This window comes from Thunnus albacares, chromosome 18 (assembly GCF_914725855.1).
Source record: "Thunnus albacares chromosome 18, fThuAlb1.1, whole genome shotgun sequence".
Lineage (NCBI taxonomy): Eukaryota > Metazoa > Chordata > Actinopteri > Scombriformes > Scombridae > Thunnus > Thunnus albacares.
In genome coordinates, this window is record NC_058123.1 from 5,439,989 (window position 1) to 5,456,179 (window position 16,191).

At 39.6% G+C, this 16,191-nt stretch overlaps 1 protein-coding gene across 4 annotated transcripts in view; it reads left to right on the forward strand.

Moving 5' to 3' along the window:
• The window catches only part of LOC122968724 (membrane-associated phosphatidylinositol transfer protein 2-like), a 62,443-nt gene that overhangs the window by 23,136 nt on the left and 23,116 nt on the right, over nucleotides 1–16,191 (forward strand). For 3 of the 4 annotated variants that reach the window (XM_044334139.1, XM_044334141.1, XM_044334140.1), the window contains 4 exons: nucleotides 624–847; nucleotides 11,724–11,938; nucleotides 14,109–14,230; nucleotides 14,636–14,869. In XM_044334139.1, coding sequence (XP_044190074.1) covers nucleotides 770–847; nucleotides 11,724–11,938; nucleotides 14,109–14,230; nucleotides 14,636–14,869 — 649 coding nt within the window. In that variant the 5' untranslated portion in view covers nucleotides 624–769. Of the gene's footprint in view, nucleotides 1–623; nucleotides 848–11,723; nucleotides 11,939–13,409; nucleotides 13,514–14,108; nucleotides 14,231–14,635; nucleotides 14,870–16,191 lie in introns of those variants that run through there. The other variant, XM_044334142.1, reaches the window with a different exon arrangement.

Below are 16,191 nucleotides of genomic sequence, written 5' to 3' on the forward strand. Positions count from 1 at the left end.
ACTTTTCATTTGACATCTCAGCTCCTCCTCTTTTCTCTCTCGAGTTAAGACGATCTCAGAAAAACAGCCCTTCTTAATCTGTCTAAGATTAAGTAGCCATTGTCATGTGACTCTCTCCACAACTCGTCCCTGTCACCTCGTTAGTATGTGACTGGTCGCTCTCGTTTAGCCGGCGGCAGGTGGACGTTCATCACACTTGAGAGGAGGATGGCAGTGTTGGTTTTTTAAGGAGAGGAGCGAGTCTTTACACTTAATGCTGTTTTCTTTATGGACGCAGAGGGAGATCAAAGAAACGCACAGAAGACAAGAGCTTTGCTGGATTTAAAAGGCTACATTGACCACAACTTGGCTAAATCTTCAATGTGTTGACAGAGTCAGGATTTAGGTTGCTGGGGGATTTCAGGGATGTTGCTAGGTCAGTGGATTACCTTGTAATAGATCTGTAGGAGGTGCTCGAGGACACACACAGGATGTGTTGGCTTGTGTATGGTGGGGGGTTTAATCCTGGACACAAACATGCTAAGTCCTCCTGTTGTTTTGTAAGTAACGCTGGAAGCTAAAAATCTACATTTTCTTATATACTTTTTCCCACTAAAAGTCTGTTTTCTCTCTCCTCTTCTCAGGTGTGAATAACGATGACTCCCATCCTAGCTGTTTGAACATGCTGCTTGGGTAGCAAAAAGCCCACCGAGAGGAACATCTACACACTGGACACACACACACACACACACACACACACACACAGAGTCAGCCCAATTCAAGCACAACCATGTTGATCAAGGAGTATCGCATCCCCATGCCGATGAGCGTGGAGGAGTACCGCATCGCTCAGCTCTACATGATCCAGGTGAGTGATTCTCTTCACGCAGGAGATTAAAATATTAAAAAGGCTTTTAATACAATCTCAAATTAAAAGATTTGACGAGAGCAGCCAGTGTTAGTCTGGTTGTGTTAATGAAGCACGAGGAAGCTGCAGTTGTAGAGGTCAGGAGTTTAAGGCCGGCGAGGGGTCAGGAGTTTAAAGTGTCATCGTGTCATAGCGCACCGTACCAGAACAGGAGCAATGAGGAACATGGTTAAAGGGTCACAGGAGCAGTGTTTTTCTGCAGACCAGATGGTGCTCCATATGCCTGTGGATAGTGTTTCATTTAATAATTTTGTGCAAACACACACACACACACACACACACACAACATCCTTTAAAAAAAAGCTCTCCCCATGAGTAAGAGGTGATTTTCTTTAGCAAATGAATGTAGAATGTTTTAGTGTTTATAAGCCATAAATCATGTTTTTAAGTATGTTTGATCGCAAGTTTATACAAGTGCTGAATATTGTGAACCTTCTCTGACCAAAAACATGCAGCTCAGGTTAATTGGTGATTCTAAATTGCCTGTAGATGTGAATGGTTGTCTGTCTTTATACTATATGTCAACCTTATGATTGACTGGCAACCTGTCCAGGTGTACCTCACCTCTCGCTCAATGTTAGCTGAAATTGGCCCTCGCGACCCTCTAGAGGATAAGCGGTAAAGAAACTGAATGAATGAATGAATATGTGATTAGTTGGATGAGGTTCATTCTTAGTATGTCTGTCTCTGGAGCTGATTCAGGCCATAACAGTGCAAATCTCAACATATTATGTTAAATGACTCTAGTGGACACATGTGTTTGGTCAGGTCAGAGGTCAGTAGGGAAGCTGTGTTTGATTATTTTTTGAGATAATCAAGTTGTGAAACATTTGATTCAGTTTTTTACTTTATTCCGTCTCGTCTTTGACACACAAATATTTAAAGTTGAGCTGTTTTTTTAATCTGAGCAGAGAAAAACCCTCAGAGCAAGGAAGAGTTTTGTGAAATACACTCATTCGCTTTTTTTTTATAGAGTTAGATGAGAAAAATCACATTTGTCAGTTAAAGTGGCTGTAATCAATACTTTTATATTAACAATGACTCGCATGGCTACTCGTATGTGAAAGAAAGTGGTGGCTTGTAGTGATTAATCTACAAAGAATTATCACACCGACTCTGCAGCTCTCATCAACGAGTTTCAGCTCATCGTTTATCTGTCCGGCTGCAACTTTACTGTTTTAGTTTCTCTCAGCGCTCTCATAGCGTCGTTTTCAGCCGCGGCAGGCAGCTGTTTTCAGAGAAAAAGCTTTAAAAAGCCGCTATACACTACCTGCTCAGCACCAAACGGCAAACAGACACAGTTAGCTGTAGACTAGCTGGTGAACATAGTGGAGCATTTAGCAGCTAAAGAGCCAGATATTTCCCTCAGGAGCAAAAACAAAACTAAAAGGAGCCATTTCAACATTAAAAGTGATAATACGGTATTTCCGCTGCCAATAAAATCAGTCAATGCAGGTTTAAATATGAGCTGGGAGACTGTTAGCTTATCTTAGCATAAAGACTGGCAGCAGAGGGAAACTGCTAGCCTGACTCAGTTCGAAGCAGTCACTGCTAAAGCTCACTAATTAACATATTATATCTTGATCGGCCAAGAAATATTCCAGGACATAATCCCTCGTAAAAAAAACACAACTTTTTACACTTTTTGCACTTCAGTTTTTAGTATGTGTCAGTGAGCTTTAGAGGTGCTAGTGGAGGGATTTTATTACCTTTGGGCAGAGCCAGGGTGGCTGTTTCACCCTGCTTCCAGTCTTTATGCTAAGCTAAGCTCTCCTGGTGGTTTCTGTCCATTTACAATAATTTAGGCTACTTAAGAAATGAAACCAACAGCTTGTGAAACATTTTAATAATGGATTTTAACTATATGCAAATGCCTACACCTGCAGTGTGTGGTGTCTACACAGTAGACTTAATAAGCCGAGTTAAGAGAGATGTATCAATATTTCATTTAACTCTAAGCAAGATAGTGAATAAGCTGAATGTCAAAATATTCCTTCAAGAAAAACTCGAAGGTGAGAAAGACCAGACTTTTCTCTCTGTCTTTTGTCTCAAACTGTTAAATGATTGTTTGAAATATAAGCTGTTTATGTGACTGGTTTTTCAATGAGAGCAAGGATTAAAAAAAAGAATATTTAGGGAATTTGCAAAGAACCAGAAACTAAAATGCAGCTTATGGTGAAATTAAGGAAAGCATAGAGGGCGTGCGAGTGTAATTTATTAGTTTCTCTTGAGGATTTTTTTCATACACTGGTTCATTTTGTTGGCCTTTGGTGGTTGTTTCTGTATCTGCAGTCTGTGTTAGATGCAGGAGAAGTCAGTCTGAAAAGGAAAGAAATGAACTAAACTGAAGCAGCCACGTCAGACGGGTGTAAACGACGTGCACATGTGCGCAAACGAAACAGGAAGGTTAAACTGAATTCTTCCACAAAAACCTCAGTTTCAGTCTCAGCTTTGACCATGTACAGTATTTTACATACGCCACACATACACCGCCGGACCCCTCCTCCTGTTCAGCGTCACAGTTGAGTGCCGGTTGCCACGGTAACCGGTGACATCAGCCGCAGCATGGCAGTCGCTGCCATCATTTGTTTGTGGTATGGGCGAGAGAGAGAGAGAGAGAGAGAGAGAGATGTTGAAAGGGAGGGGCGGAAAGAGAGAGAGAGAGAGAGAGACGTGGAGGGAAGGGAGGGAGGACAGACGTGATGGTGCAGTCGGCATCACCATGACAACATGATGTCTAGCTCTTAACGCCGGATGCAGTTTAGGATACATGCATCACTCATGTACAGGGATTGGATTTAATAACATGAACGTCATTTGTTAGAATGTGTTTAGTTGTTTGAACTCGTTTATTTCTCCGTTGAGGGAAATAAAAGACCTTTTTCCACCAGTTGAAAGACTGTAATTATTAACAAAGGAAACTGAAAATGGTAAGAACTTGATTTTCTCCTGAGATACCGACCACAAAGATGATAAATTTGACACCAGAATTAGCCGCAATGATTTTTAAAAGGAATAATTGAATTGGAGACATATTGATAACAGATAATAATATCAACAGATCCCACAAAAAGGAAATCAAAACAAACAATTGATCTACTAACAAGTCATGTGTGTGTATCCAAAGCCTGATATATCTTATTCCTCTGTGCCGTACACCTCCATTGTTGTCCAAAAACTATTAAAAACACATCAGTGAGCCACACGATTACACTGGATGACATGTTCCTTCATCACCATGAACACACAAACTGTAGTTTATCTTGAATCAATCCCACACACACACCATCCTGCTGCCAGAAATACTCATTAGAGCACCAAATGTGTGTCAATCCACTGCTGAAAATAGTCCCCAACAAATGCAGTATTTCCTCCTGTTTGAGAAACGTTTGCTAAAAACTACAGTGCTTAAACTATATATTTGTGATCTGTCTTTAAAGATTAACTGTACATTTCAGTTCTGTTGACAATGACAACAAAATTTAATCTCTCCAGCTTCGTTCTTTTAATCATATTCCCTTTGAAGGGCTGCCAAGCTGCAGTATTTGACCAATTGAACTAAATTCACAGTGGATATAAAACTGAGGACCAAAAATGTAATGAAACGTTTTGAACTCTCAGACTTACTGAATTCTTGTCTCTTTGTAGAAATATTCAAGATTTATTACCCATCATACAGCCTCAAAAACGGCCATCGAGTTAAATCAACACCTCAGTCTCAACAAAAATGTTACATCTTAAGCTTTACAAAGGAAGCATTTATCAGTTTATATTACACAGATTGTACATGTGACCCTGTTATCGTGTTTCACATCTCCTAAAACTATAGTCTACAGCCATGTGAGCAGCTCTGCAAGGCTGTGTCTTTAGACATTTAACAATACAAACATGCTGATTTTTTTTAGCAGGAATAGTGTTTGCTATCTCAGTTTAGCATGTTAGCATGCTAATATGCGCTAATTAGCACCAAACACAAAGTACAGTGGATGGGAATGTGATTAGTTTTGCAGGTATTTGGTCATAAACTAAACATAGTAGACAAATAAAATTCTCAACCTGATGATCACGCTATAGGAAAAGTTAAGAGATTACAGAAATGATTGAAGTTCCTCCTGAGGGGAACATGAATGTGTGAACAAATTTCATGGCGGTCTATCCAGAGGTTCTTGAGACATTTCACTGAAAGGAAACTATGTGAACCTCTTGATGGTGTTAAAGGAAAAATCAGAAGATCACCAGAGTCAGTAGGATTCATCCTCTGGAGACAACTAATGTTTGTGCCAAATTTTCTGCCAATCTGTCCAAAAGTTGTTGAGATATTTCAGTCTGGACTGAAATGGACCAACAGATCAACATCGCCATCCATCGAGCCAAAAATGACCAAAATTTTGCCAATGTTTTTGTCCTCTACACATTTAATACAAACAAGTATTCACTCAGTCTTGTACAAACTGTTGTAACACAATTGTTTGTTGTAATTTCTCCACTTTTCGTTGCCTCAGTATGAGTTGCCTTTTTGTTCTATTCACTCAGTGATCTGACAGTTTGAAACATGACTGTTGTCTGTTGCCAGTTTCAAACTGAAAGCAAGCACAGACGTTGACAAATGGCAGAGCGACTAACGAAGCGTGTTGTATGAAATCTGAGCAGCCGGCGATCACTGTTGATGCATGAGGTTTCCGGTGTTGCTCTAGTAGGACTGTAGGCCTGAGGAGGTGAGTCCTGTAGCCCTGGTTTATACTAACCTTGTGGTGTCACATAAATTATTCAGGGACAGCTCAGACCGGCAGAAACGAGACCCTCGGCGAAGCCGGGCCCATTATAATTCCACAGACGTGGTCCACAGAGTCCCAAGCTGGTAGCACTTCTCAAACTGGGCATCTGTTTTCTTTCACTTCTCCTCTTTCTTTCCCTGTCAGCTATTCAAACCCTCCTCTTCAAAGGATGAAGCTCTTTAAAGCTTTTCTCTACACTTTCCTTTATTCAGATTTCTTTGTACCAAACTGGAGAAGTGCTTATCCAACTCAGTCCAACACTTTGGCCCAGACTGAAATATCTCAACAACTATTTGATGGATTTCTATGAAATCTGGTACAGACATCCAAGTACCCCAGAGGATGAATCCTACTGGTTTTGCTGACTGACTTTTCCTCCGGCGCCATCATGATGTCGACATTTATGGTTCCAGGATGTCATGAAATTTGGTTCAGACAAATTTTCCTTTAAACAGTATACTCAATGTTACTTAACACAGAAACAAAGAACTTTGCCAGATAATATAATGATCCTACAGGTTTAAGTTAATACAAACTGCAGAAGAGCTTTGCTGTTTGTGTTTTTGTGCATCTACCCTAAAATCTTTTGGACTGACATGATGAACTTCCATCAAAGAAGAAGCACAGCTGTTGATTTAAAGGAAACTGTTTGGAATAACAAAGGAATATTTTAAAGACTTCGATGTCTCTTTATATTTGGGAAGTATTATATTCAGACCAGCAAATTCTAAAAAAACTAAATTCAGTGTATTCAAAACCATTTTTAGTACATATTTAGACCCTGAAACTTGGTCAGAACTGTGAGGCCATAAGAACTAAATCTGTATATAAAAAACTGACTCTCATATGAACTAAACCCTCAAGCTCCGCCTTTATTTTTATTTTTTAAAAATTTTACTCTGTCATTTGTGTGATATCTGAATCGGTTCCTGAATTTTGTGTTGTAAATTATAAAAAGAAGTGAAAAAAAAAGCTTTTGAAGAGCTTCAACCACGAGTCACGTAAAACATCATCTATAAGAAAAATGAATGGGCTTCTTATTTCTGAAATAGCTCCTCACACTTCACAACCCTGTCATAATATAGCATGTTAGCATGCTAACACGCTAAACTAAGATAGTGAAGGTTATATTTGCTTAATATTTTTAAGAGAAAAATGTTAAAATTCTCTGTTTCCAGCTTCTCAAATGTAAATATTTTCTGTTTCGTTATTCTTCTACAATAGTTACTGAATATCTTTGGGTTGTGGACAAAAGAAGACGTCACGTTGGGCTTTGGGAAAGTGTGATAAACATTTTTTTTTTTACAATTTTCTGCCATTTTATAGACCAAAGGACTAATTGATTAATCGAGAAAATGATCGACAGATTAATCAATAATGAAAATAATTGTTAGTTGCAGCACTAATTGTGAGCATATTAGCATGCTGACGTTAGCATTTAGCTCCAAGCACCTGAATACAGCCTCTCAGAGCTGCTAGCATGTCTGTGGACGTGTGTGTGTGTGTGTGTGTGTGTGTGTGTGTGTGTGTGTGTGTGTCTGTTTTTGATGACACCCAAACACCAGGACACCTCAGCAGCAGACGCAGCATCCTTGGTTTAGAAAAGCTCCCACTTTTCTTGCACATGACAGTTTTTTTTTTTTTTTTTTTGAGTGAGGCGGTGCACTGAGAGCAGCGAAGGGGGGAATTGAAGGTTATATCACGATGAAGTGGATGTACTAACTTTGCTGACTGCAGGACGGCCCGCTGACAGCCTGATCAGTTCTATCTTTAGCCTTCAGTCATCACTCTCGGTTGTCTTTGCCAGTTTTAGGCTGTTGTGCAAGAGAATAACTTTTAACGTTTGAGTATTGGACTCAGGATTTCGGCTCAACGTCTCTCAGACTTACCTCTATTGTTTTTATAGAGATCCATAAACCTCCTTAAAGTGCCTGTGGTAATGATGTAGTAGATACTTGTGCTTTTTGCTCTGGGCTCTAAGATGTGTGTCATTAATACAGATCCCTCGTGCTCGCTCTCCTGCGCTGCAGCAGAGCGGACGCAGACACGAGGAGGGTAATTTAAGGCCCTTAGCTCCTCACCCAAATTACATTACCTGCTAGATTACAGCAATTTTCCAGCTGTTTGCCTCCTCTGACCTTCATTACTAATATCACCTCCCTAAAGTCTTCAGGAGAGAGCTCCGTGTTCAATCTGAGCTCTCATTCTTGACCCCGAGCACCCCACTCCTGCTGTTAATAATGATGACGATGATTCGTATTCACATAGTGCCGTTCTCAGACCTGCAACACATTACAATGGAGGGAATGAAATAGGTTTTCAATCATCTGTTTGAAACCAGAATACAGTATCTACAGTATGGTCAGCTGATTCAGCAGTAACAGTAAACCTCGTTAGCCTGTGCAAACAAAGATTTAAGATTTAAGTAATTAATTAAAACTGCAGTCCATTCGGTAATTTATATTTTCAGCACTAGTCTGCATCAAATGTGTTTATCACGGACGTGATTTTGGGCCAACTAGGGACTGAAACGTTCAATAAACACATGTTTTCCCTGTGAATCATCACTGTATATATCTGTAGCATCTTCCCAGGGGCCCCAGATCCTCAGGGACCCTGATCCAGATTCACTCTGTCGTAAATAATTTGTGGAAATTTGATTAATTGCTACATTTATCTGGAAATACACGCCACTTAAGCACATAATAATCTGAAAAAACAAGGGCGAGTCTTGTGTTTTTACTTGATCCTGAGGCCCAGTCGTGTGTTAAAATACTATTTTAAAACCTTTATTGTTTCAGTTGATGTTATGATGACGTGATGCATATTTCTAGAGTCTACAGACACTCTAGAAGCTCTGTTAGCCTGTAATTAGGCTAAATGCTAACATCAACATGCTAACATCCTCACAATGACAACGCTAACATGCTGATGTTTAGCAGGTATAATGTTTTACCATGTTCACCATCTAACATTCAATAATTAAAACAAAGTATAGTTGAGGCTGTTGAGAATGTCATTAGTTAGTTATTACAAATCATCCAGAGGAGAACATGAATGTCTGTACCAAATTTTGCAGCAATCCATTCAATAATTGTTGAGACATTTCACTAAAAATCAAAAATGTCAACCTCATGGTGGCGCTAAATGAAAAGTGAGGAGTTCACTAAAGTCGTTAGAAAACATTTTCAGGAAACCGTGGATGCATGTTCCAAAATTTTGTGCCAATTGATCAATCTAGTAAATTTTGATATATTTCACTGGATAAACGTACATTATGACCTGCTGGTGGCGCTAAAATGTGCAAATTTCATGGCAATCTGTCCAGTAAATGTTGACATTATTCAGTTTTAGACCATAGTGGTGGACTGACCAACCAACAAACTCAACAACAGAAAACTTGGGGCATTGTTCCAGATTAGTAGCATTGGTTGGTCTCTGGGCCTCGGGGCAAAATATTACGAAGCTGCCATGTTTAGTCTGCAACACAACAAGATACACAGTGTACAGAGAGTTGGATGAATCGAATGGGTCAATAGGGGCTCAGTTTTACCCCAAAGATCAATCTGGTTGTAATCAATATGTAAGGCAACAGATACCAAACAGATCTGGACAAACACTTATCAAACCTTCACTGCTTTTAACCTTTTAATCAAGATGTAAACAAGCACATGAGTTGCGTCAGACGCGCGTTTCAAACATGTCATGATGCAAACTGATGCTTAGGCCTGGTTATTATTTTCACAATCATTTCATTTATCGATCAATTGACTGATATTTTAGTTTATAATATCTCAAAAAATAGTCAAAAATGCCCGTCACAATTTCCCAGAGCCCAAGACGACGTTTACAGTGTTAAAATATGAGAAAAGCATTAATTGATTAATTGATCGAAATAAAATTATTCTGCAACTATTTTTATAATTGAATTATCGTTTAAGTAATTTTTTTTTACTTTTGCTGCTTTTCTTCATCTCACGTTACAGTTAATTGAATCTTTATTAACATTAATTTGGGGGTTTTGGGCTGCATGTCGGACAAAATAAGACATTTGAAGATGTCGTCTCGTCCTCTAGGATGTTGTGAAAGACATTTTTCACTGTATTCTGGTGTTTTAAATACCAAACATTCATCAATTAATCAAGAAAATAATCTGTGGATTAATTGATTATTAAAATAATCTTTAGTTACAACCCTAAAAAAAAAACACAGCACATTACTCCCATTTTACAACATGAAAACAGAGACTGTTTGACATTTTTGCTAAATACATTAACAAACTGTCAAATTGTGTGTCGACAGGTTAATCACGTCATTAACTAATCGTTTCAGGTAGATTATTGGGCTCCTATGAGATCTTGCGGGGGTTAAATATATTTTACCGAGCGTATAAACACTCCATGTGCTTCTGCTGCCGAGTGATGCGACCCAGACAGTTACAGTCTAAATAGAGAGCCTCTTAAGGAGAAGAAGTGTGTTTATAAACTGATGCTGTAATCCCACACTCCCTCTGTGGAGCAACAGGCTTAATACACAGATCAGTCTTGCAAGAATCTGTGTGGTTGAACCATCTGCTGCCTTTTATAGGAGGATATTACACGCTGAGGCTGAAAGGGAAACCATTGATTGTTACTTCCTCTCTATAATATAGAAAGAGAAGTGAAGAAGAAAAGATCAAACACGAGGTCTGTGACTAAAAGAAGTGAAAGAAGAGCAGTTTCTTTTTTTCTATGTGGCAGCTTTTTTTTTTTTCAGCTCACCACTTTGCCTCTGCTGTTGCATCACCCCTCCATTTCTGTGACAGAAGTGGATGTAACAAGGTTGGAGAGCACTCGAATGAGAGACGTGAGTGCTGTGTAAGGATAGCAGGGGTTAAATTGGGGGGGGTGGAGGATTGGAGGATGGGAGGATGGGAGGATGGGAGGATGGGAGGATGGGAGGATGGGAGGATGGGAGTCAGGGGACCAGAGCTAAGGAAGAGGTTTTTCCTCGCTGTAATCATTCCTCTTGGTCATACTGGCTATTAAAAGATCCCCTTCAAAATGAGCTTTCAGTCTAAGTGATGGGCGCCAAAATCCACACAGTCATTCTGTGCAAAAATTCATTTAAAAGCTGAACTGGAGCTTATATGAGGCTTCAGCAGTCTGAGTTAGTCATATCAAGTGGATATCTGACACATTTACAGTCTTTTTAGCATCAAATTCCCTCTTTGTGTTTCCTCAGACAGTGTTTCCCTGTTGAGCTGCAGGTGGAAGCTTCATATTAGCTTCAGATACACTTTTAAATACATTTTACACCCTAACCCTACTGGTCAGTATGAACTGGAGGGATGATTACAGCAAGAAAAAAACAAACATCATTTGGGCTCCTGATTGTTGTTTTAAGACAGACTTGAAAAAATGTGAACTTGTCCTTTTAAACAAGCATAAGAAAAAGAAGTGAGTGAGGAGATACCAGAGGACACCTGGGCTGAAAGTGTAAGATATGTACATAAATGTTCTATAAACTCCAGACAAAGATGAATTCAATTTAAAGTGCTCCAAGGTTATATTATTCAAAGAGTAAACTCCACAGTATATTTCCTGAGGTTTCTCTATAGTGTGATAAAAGCTTGGTTTTCTGTCTAAAGCTGGCCAAGTACCGAGAGGACATTTTCAACATCTTCTGTCTTTTTCCTTCTTCTGGTGTGTTTTGTGTTTGCTTTGTTTTATTTCTCCTACACAGACATCGGTTTGGCTGCTCTGTAAACTCTCTCTACTGTGTTCTTCTTGAGGGTTTATATGTTGTTTGGTTTATTGGAAAACGAAGCTACCGAAGTGCATTATATCAAATGACAAAGCCAACCTGATTTCCTCAAGTGAATCGTTACACTGTTCAATGATATAAATATGCTGTAACACATCGTACATTAGTGTGTAAAGCAAGACAACATAATATTATCACACTTTTTTAACATGTTTTAAAGATCTAAGCAGATCCGTAACCTCTCGTCTGTCCCCTCTCTCCTCCCTCTGTCTTCTCATCTTTCTGCCGTCTTGCAGAAAAAGAGCCGAGAGGAGAGCTGCGGCGAGGGCAGTGGGGTGGAAATCCTGGAGAACAAGCCTTACGAGGACGGCCCCGGAGGCTCGGGTCAATACACACACAAGGTCTATCACATCGGGAAACACATCCCGTCTTGGTTCTGTGCCATTCTGCCTCAAGCTGCCCTTCGAGTGGAGGAGGAGTCCTGGAACGCTTACCCTTATACACGAACCCGGTGAGAGAATTACACAAAAAAAAACGCTCCGAAATTCACACTGTACAAAAACACAGATACTTGGTGTCTCCCTGTTATACCAAAATAGCTCAGACTCTCAGAAAATAGACACTCAAATCATCAAACATTTGCTTCTTGCCCCACAGTTAAGCCTACATTACGTTAAGTGACTTTAGACAGCTGGCATTATCTCAAGTAGAAAGACTCACCTTTTAGTAGTAAAACAATGTTAATGGGTTTTATTACATGGCTCATAGATTCATAACGTTGAAGACAGAAAGAACATTTGCTTGATATCGCTGATAGAGCTGTTTTTCATTTGGAACAGTTTCAGCTGAGTAATCATATTCATTCGCTGCACACGTTCTATTGCCAACTTTTTATATATCCTGCGGATGACTTAATTTCTCCAAACTGACCAGTCTTGCCAGTTTTTCAGTCCAGCAAGATTTTAAATCTTTGGCACCAAGTTAGTACAGTTGGTGTTGATACTCATGGTAATGCTCGTGAGATTTGCAGGATTTTACATGAAATGATCTGTGTAGCTCCTCCATAGACACTTTTCACAGCAGAGATTTTGACTTAAAGCTGGAAAAGCTCAAGTGGAATTAATAACATTAATGATGATTGGCTCTTGCTACAATGCTCTATGAAGTGCCTTTGTAAACTGTTAGTAGTAATACTCCTTATACTGGGGGCGGCTGTGGCTCAGAACGGGTCATCCACTTATCAGAAGGTCCTCTAGTCTGCAGGCCGAAGTGTCCCTGAGCAAGATACTGAACCCCAAATTGCTCCCAATTGCTGTGCCATCAGTGTATAAATATGTGAGTGATGGGTGAATGTCGTCGTGTTGTAAACATAGACTGAATAAAAATATGGACGTAGTTACCGTGACGTCAGCCATTGGTTTCTGAAGAGTGGTTTTGAAGCTCAAAGTGAGTCGCTCCGGCCGTCGCCATCTTGGCAGTGCGTGACGCTGCCTAACTCCCAGCCAATCAAAAATAGGCAAAGAGGCGGGGCCGAATGGCTGAAACAAGCCACCTAGTGGCTGGCGGACCTGTCACTCAGATCAGCCATGTCCTTCATTATGCATAACTTTATGGTTTAATAAAATTTAAACGGGCGAGTTATAAAAAAATCCACCTCCCGTACAGTTGTTATGAAAGGGGAGATTAGCTACAGAGACCTAAACCATTTTTTGTACCAGGCTGTAAACATGTTTATTTCTGCTGTAAAATTGGGCATTTCAACATGGGGGTCTATGGGGATTGACTCGCTTTTGGAGCCTCAAGTGACCATTCCAGGAACTGCAGTTTTTGGCACTTTGGCATTGGCTTCATTTTACAGCCCCAGAGGTTGCAGCTTGGTTGTAAAGCACTTTGAGTGGTTGGTAGACTAGAAAAATGCTATATAAATGAAGTCCATTAGTCATTTAAAGATTATTTCACCCAAAAATTATAATTAGGCCGGGTGGAAAAGTCTTTCTGTCTTCAAAAGAAAGTGGCGTCAAAAGAAAGTTATTTTTCAGATGAAACACTCTGTACTGGTTGGTTAAACAAATACCAGACTCTTCCAGTAAGTCAGCTAGTGTTGCCAAGTTTTTCTTTTTTTAACAATTAACAAGAGTCAACAGCCATGCTGGCAGCTCTGTAAGGCTATACTTGGGCATAGTGATACTTTGAGCTAAATGCTAACATTAGCATGCTAACCTGCAGATGATTAGCAGCTAATGTTTACAATGTTGACCACTTAAATGTTTTACAGTTAGGAAACTCACGTCAAGAGTATAACCATTTATTGTAACATGCATTTTGTTCTGCTCTGCTCTCTGTGAAGGATGCCAGAATAAGTTTTTGTTTGGCGTTTGAGGTTATAGAGGTTGAGTAATTGATGTCATTTAGCTTTAGCGCTGGTGTCAGTTTTAATTTTCAAACCTCTAGATTTCTCAACAAGGTTATTGTCGAGTTATTTACAAGCAACACATAGATGACTTTGGTGTTTACGTCACTCAAGAGGTATGCTGACCAATGGACCAAATCGTCCCAAATTGATGTATTACTTTTCCATTTAGAGGGCAATATTTGCCTTAATCTGCCAAAGTGATGGAAGGACGGTGCTTCAGAGACACGTATCCCTACATCTAAACGACTGTTTCTGTTTTGTCTCTCAGGTATACATGCCCATTTGTGGAGAAATTCTCTATAGACATCGAGACTTATTATAAACCAGATACTGGAAATCAAGGGGATGTCTTCAATATGTCCTCTGCTGAAAAGAGACTGAGGACTGTTGGTAAGTCTGCCACTCTCTCTACTATCTTGGCGTGGACTCTTAAATTTGTGACTGTTGGCTGGTTGTCAGCTCCTCATAATCACCATGAGGAATCGAAGATACACACTGTTATTTGGAGTGAAAACGCAGACAGTGTGATGCAGACTGTGGAGTGTGGGAGCTTGTGTTCAGGCTCTGAATACTAAAATTCATTGGGGTGCTGGAAAAATGTTTGCAGTCTGGTCCAGACTCATTCCCTGCAGAGTGTGATTACATAAAACACACACACATGAGCTCACACACACACACACACACACCTCTTGAGGCAGGTGTTCAGCGAGGACGTCGTGACATCTGTCCTGCTGACACCTGCTGTTCAGATCAATTTAGCAATTTTTGTGATTTGTGAATTTTGTGTGTATGCAGACCCTATAGACATCGTGAAGGACTACATCCCTCCTCATGAGTACCTGGTGGAAGAAGACCCTAAACTGTATCAGTCCATCAAGACCAAACGGGGTCCGTTGTCAGAGGACTGGATTGAGGAGATCAACCAGAATCCTGGTCAGAACCCCGTCATGTGTGCCTACAAGCTCTGCAAAGTGGAGTTCAGATACTGGGGCATGCAGTCCAAGATCGAACGCTTCATACACGACGTGGGTAGGTATAGCAGGTGTTGACACACAACATCAATGACAGTTTCTTCATGTTTCTCTTCCTCTTTATCTGCGAGCGAAGTCTTAGAGTTCAGACTTTAAGTCAGTAATAGCCTTGAACAGTCGGTAATATTCCTAAAAAGTTGGGAAAAAGTTGGGAATAATCCAGAAAATTGAGAGATAATTGTGAAATTTGTGAATAACTGAATCGATAATCCTGAAAAAGATGGGAATGATCCTGAAAAGGGCTAAAACCTCGGATAACCAAGAAAATTTGGTCCAGAAAAGTAAAGAATAACCTTGAAAAGGCAGAAATTACCCTGACAACCTTTGGGTTAGCCAAGAAAAGATGACCTTGAAGATTTGGGAGTAACTCTTAATTCCAAGAGCAATCCTGAAGAGATGGTAATAATCCCGAAAAGCCGGGACTAAACCTGGAAAAGTCAGGGATAACGGAACATTTGGGAATAATCCTAAAATGTCAGTGGTAACCCTGAAAAAGTTGATAATAATTACTAAAGTCAGGATAACCATGAAAATTGGTGAATAACACTAAAAGTCAGAGACGATCATGAGTTGGGAATTATTCGGAAAATCAGGATTAGATGCAATAAAAATGGGAGCAACCCTGAAAAATCAGGGCTATGATTAAAAAGATGAGGATAACACTCTAAAGTTACAGGTAACCATGAAAAGTCAGAAATAGCCCTAAAAGGTCAGAACAGCCATAAAAAATTGGGAATAATTGTAAAATTTAAGAATAATCCTAAAAAGTTATTAATAACCCTTGAAAATTTGAGAAAGAGCCAGAATAGCCATAAAAATTTGGGGATAATCCTGAAAATACAGGAATTTTAAGGTTACCGCTTACTTTTCATCCTTGACTTATCTAATTCATAAAATGTGAGAATAATCCTGAAAAGTAAGTGATAACGCTAAACAGGTTGGGAATGATCTTGAAAAGTCAGTAATAACCTTGAACAGTTGGGAATAATATGGATAAATCAGGAATAGCCTTGAGCAGTCACACATAACAGAAAAAGTCGGGAATCATCCTGAAAAGTTGCCAATTTCAGGTTTTGGCAGTGACTTTTTATTTTCATTTCTGACTTTTTCCCAACTCAAAAATGTGGGAATAACCTCGAAAAGTCATTAATAATCCTGAATCTGAAAAAAAATTGGGAATGATCCTGAAGTCAGGAATACCTCTAAAAGGCCAAGGATAACCATGGGAATTTGGGGATAATCCTGAAAAGTAAAGCAAAAGCTGAGAATTTAAGGGTTATCAATTACTTTTATGGTAATTCTCATTCATTTCTGTCCATG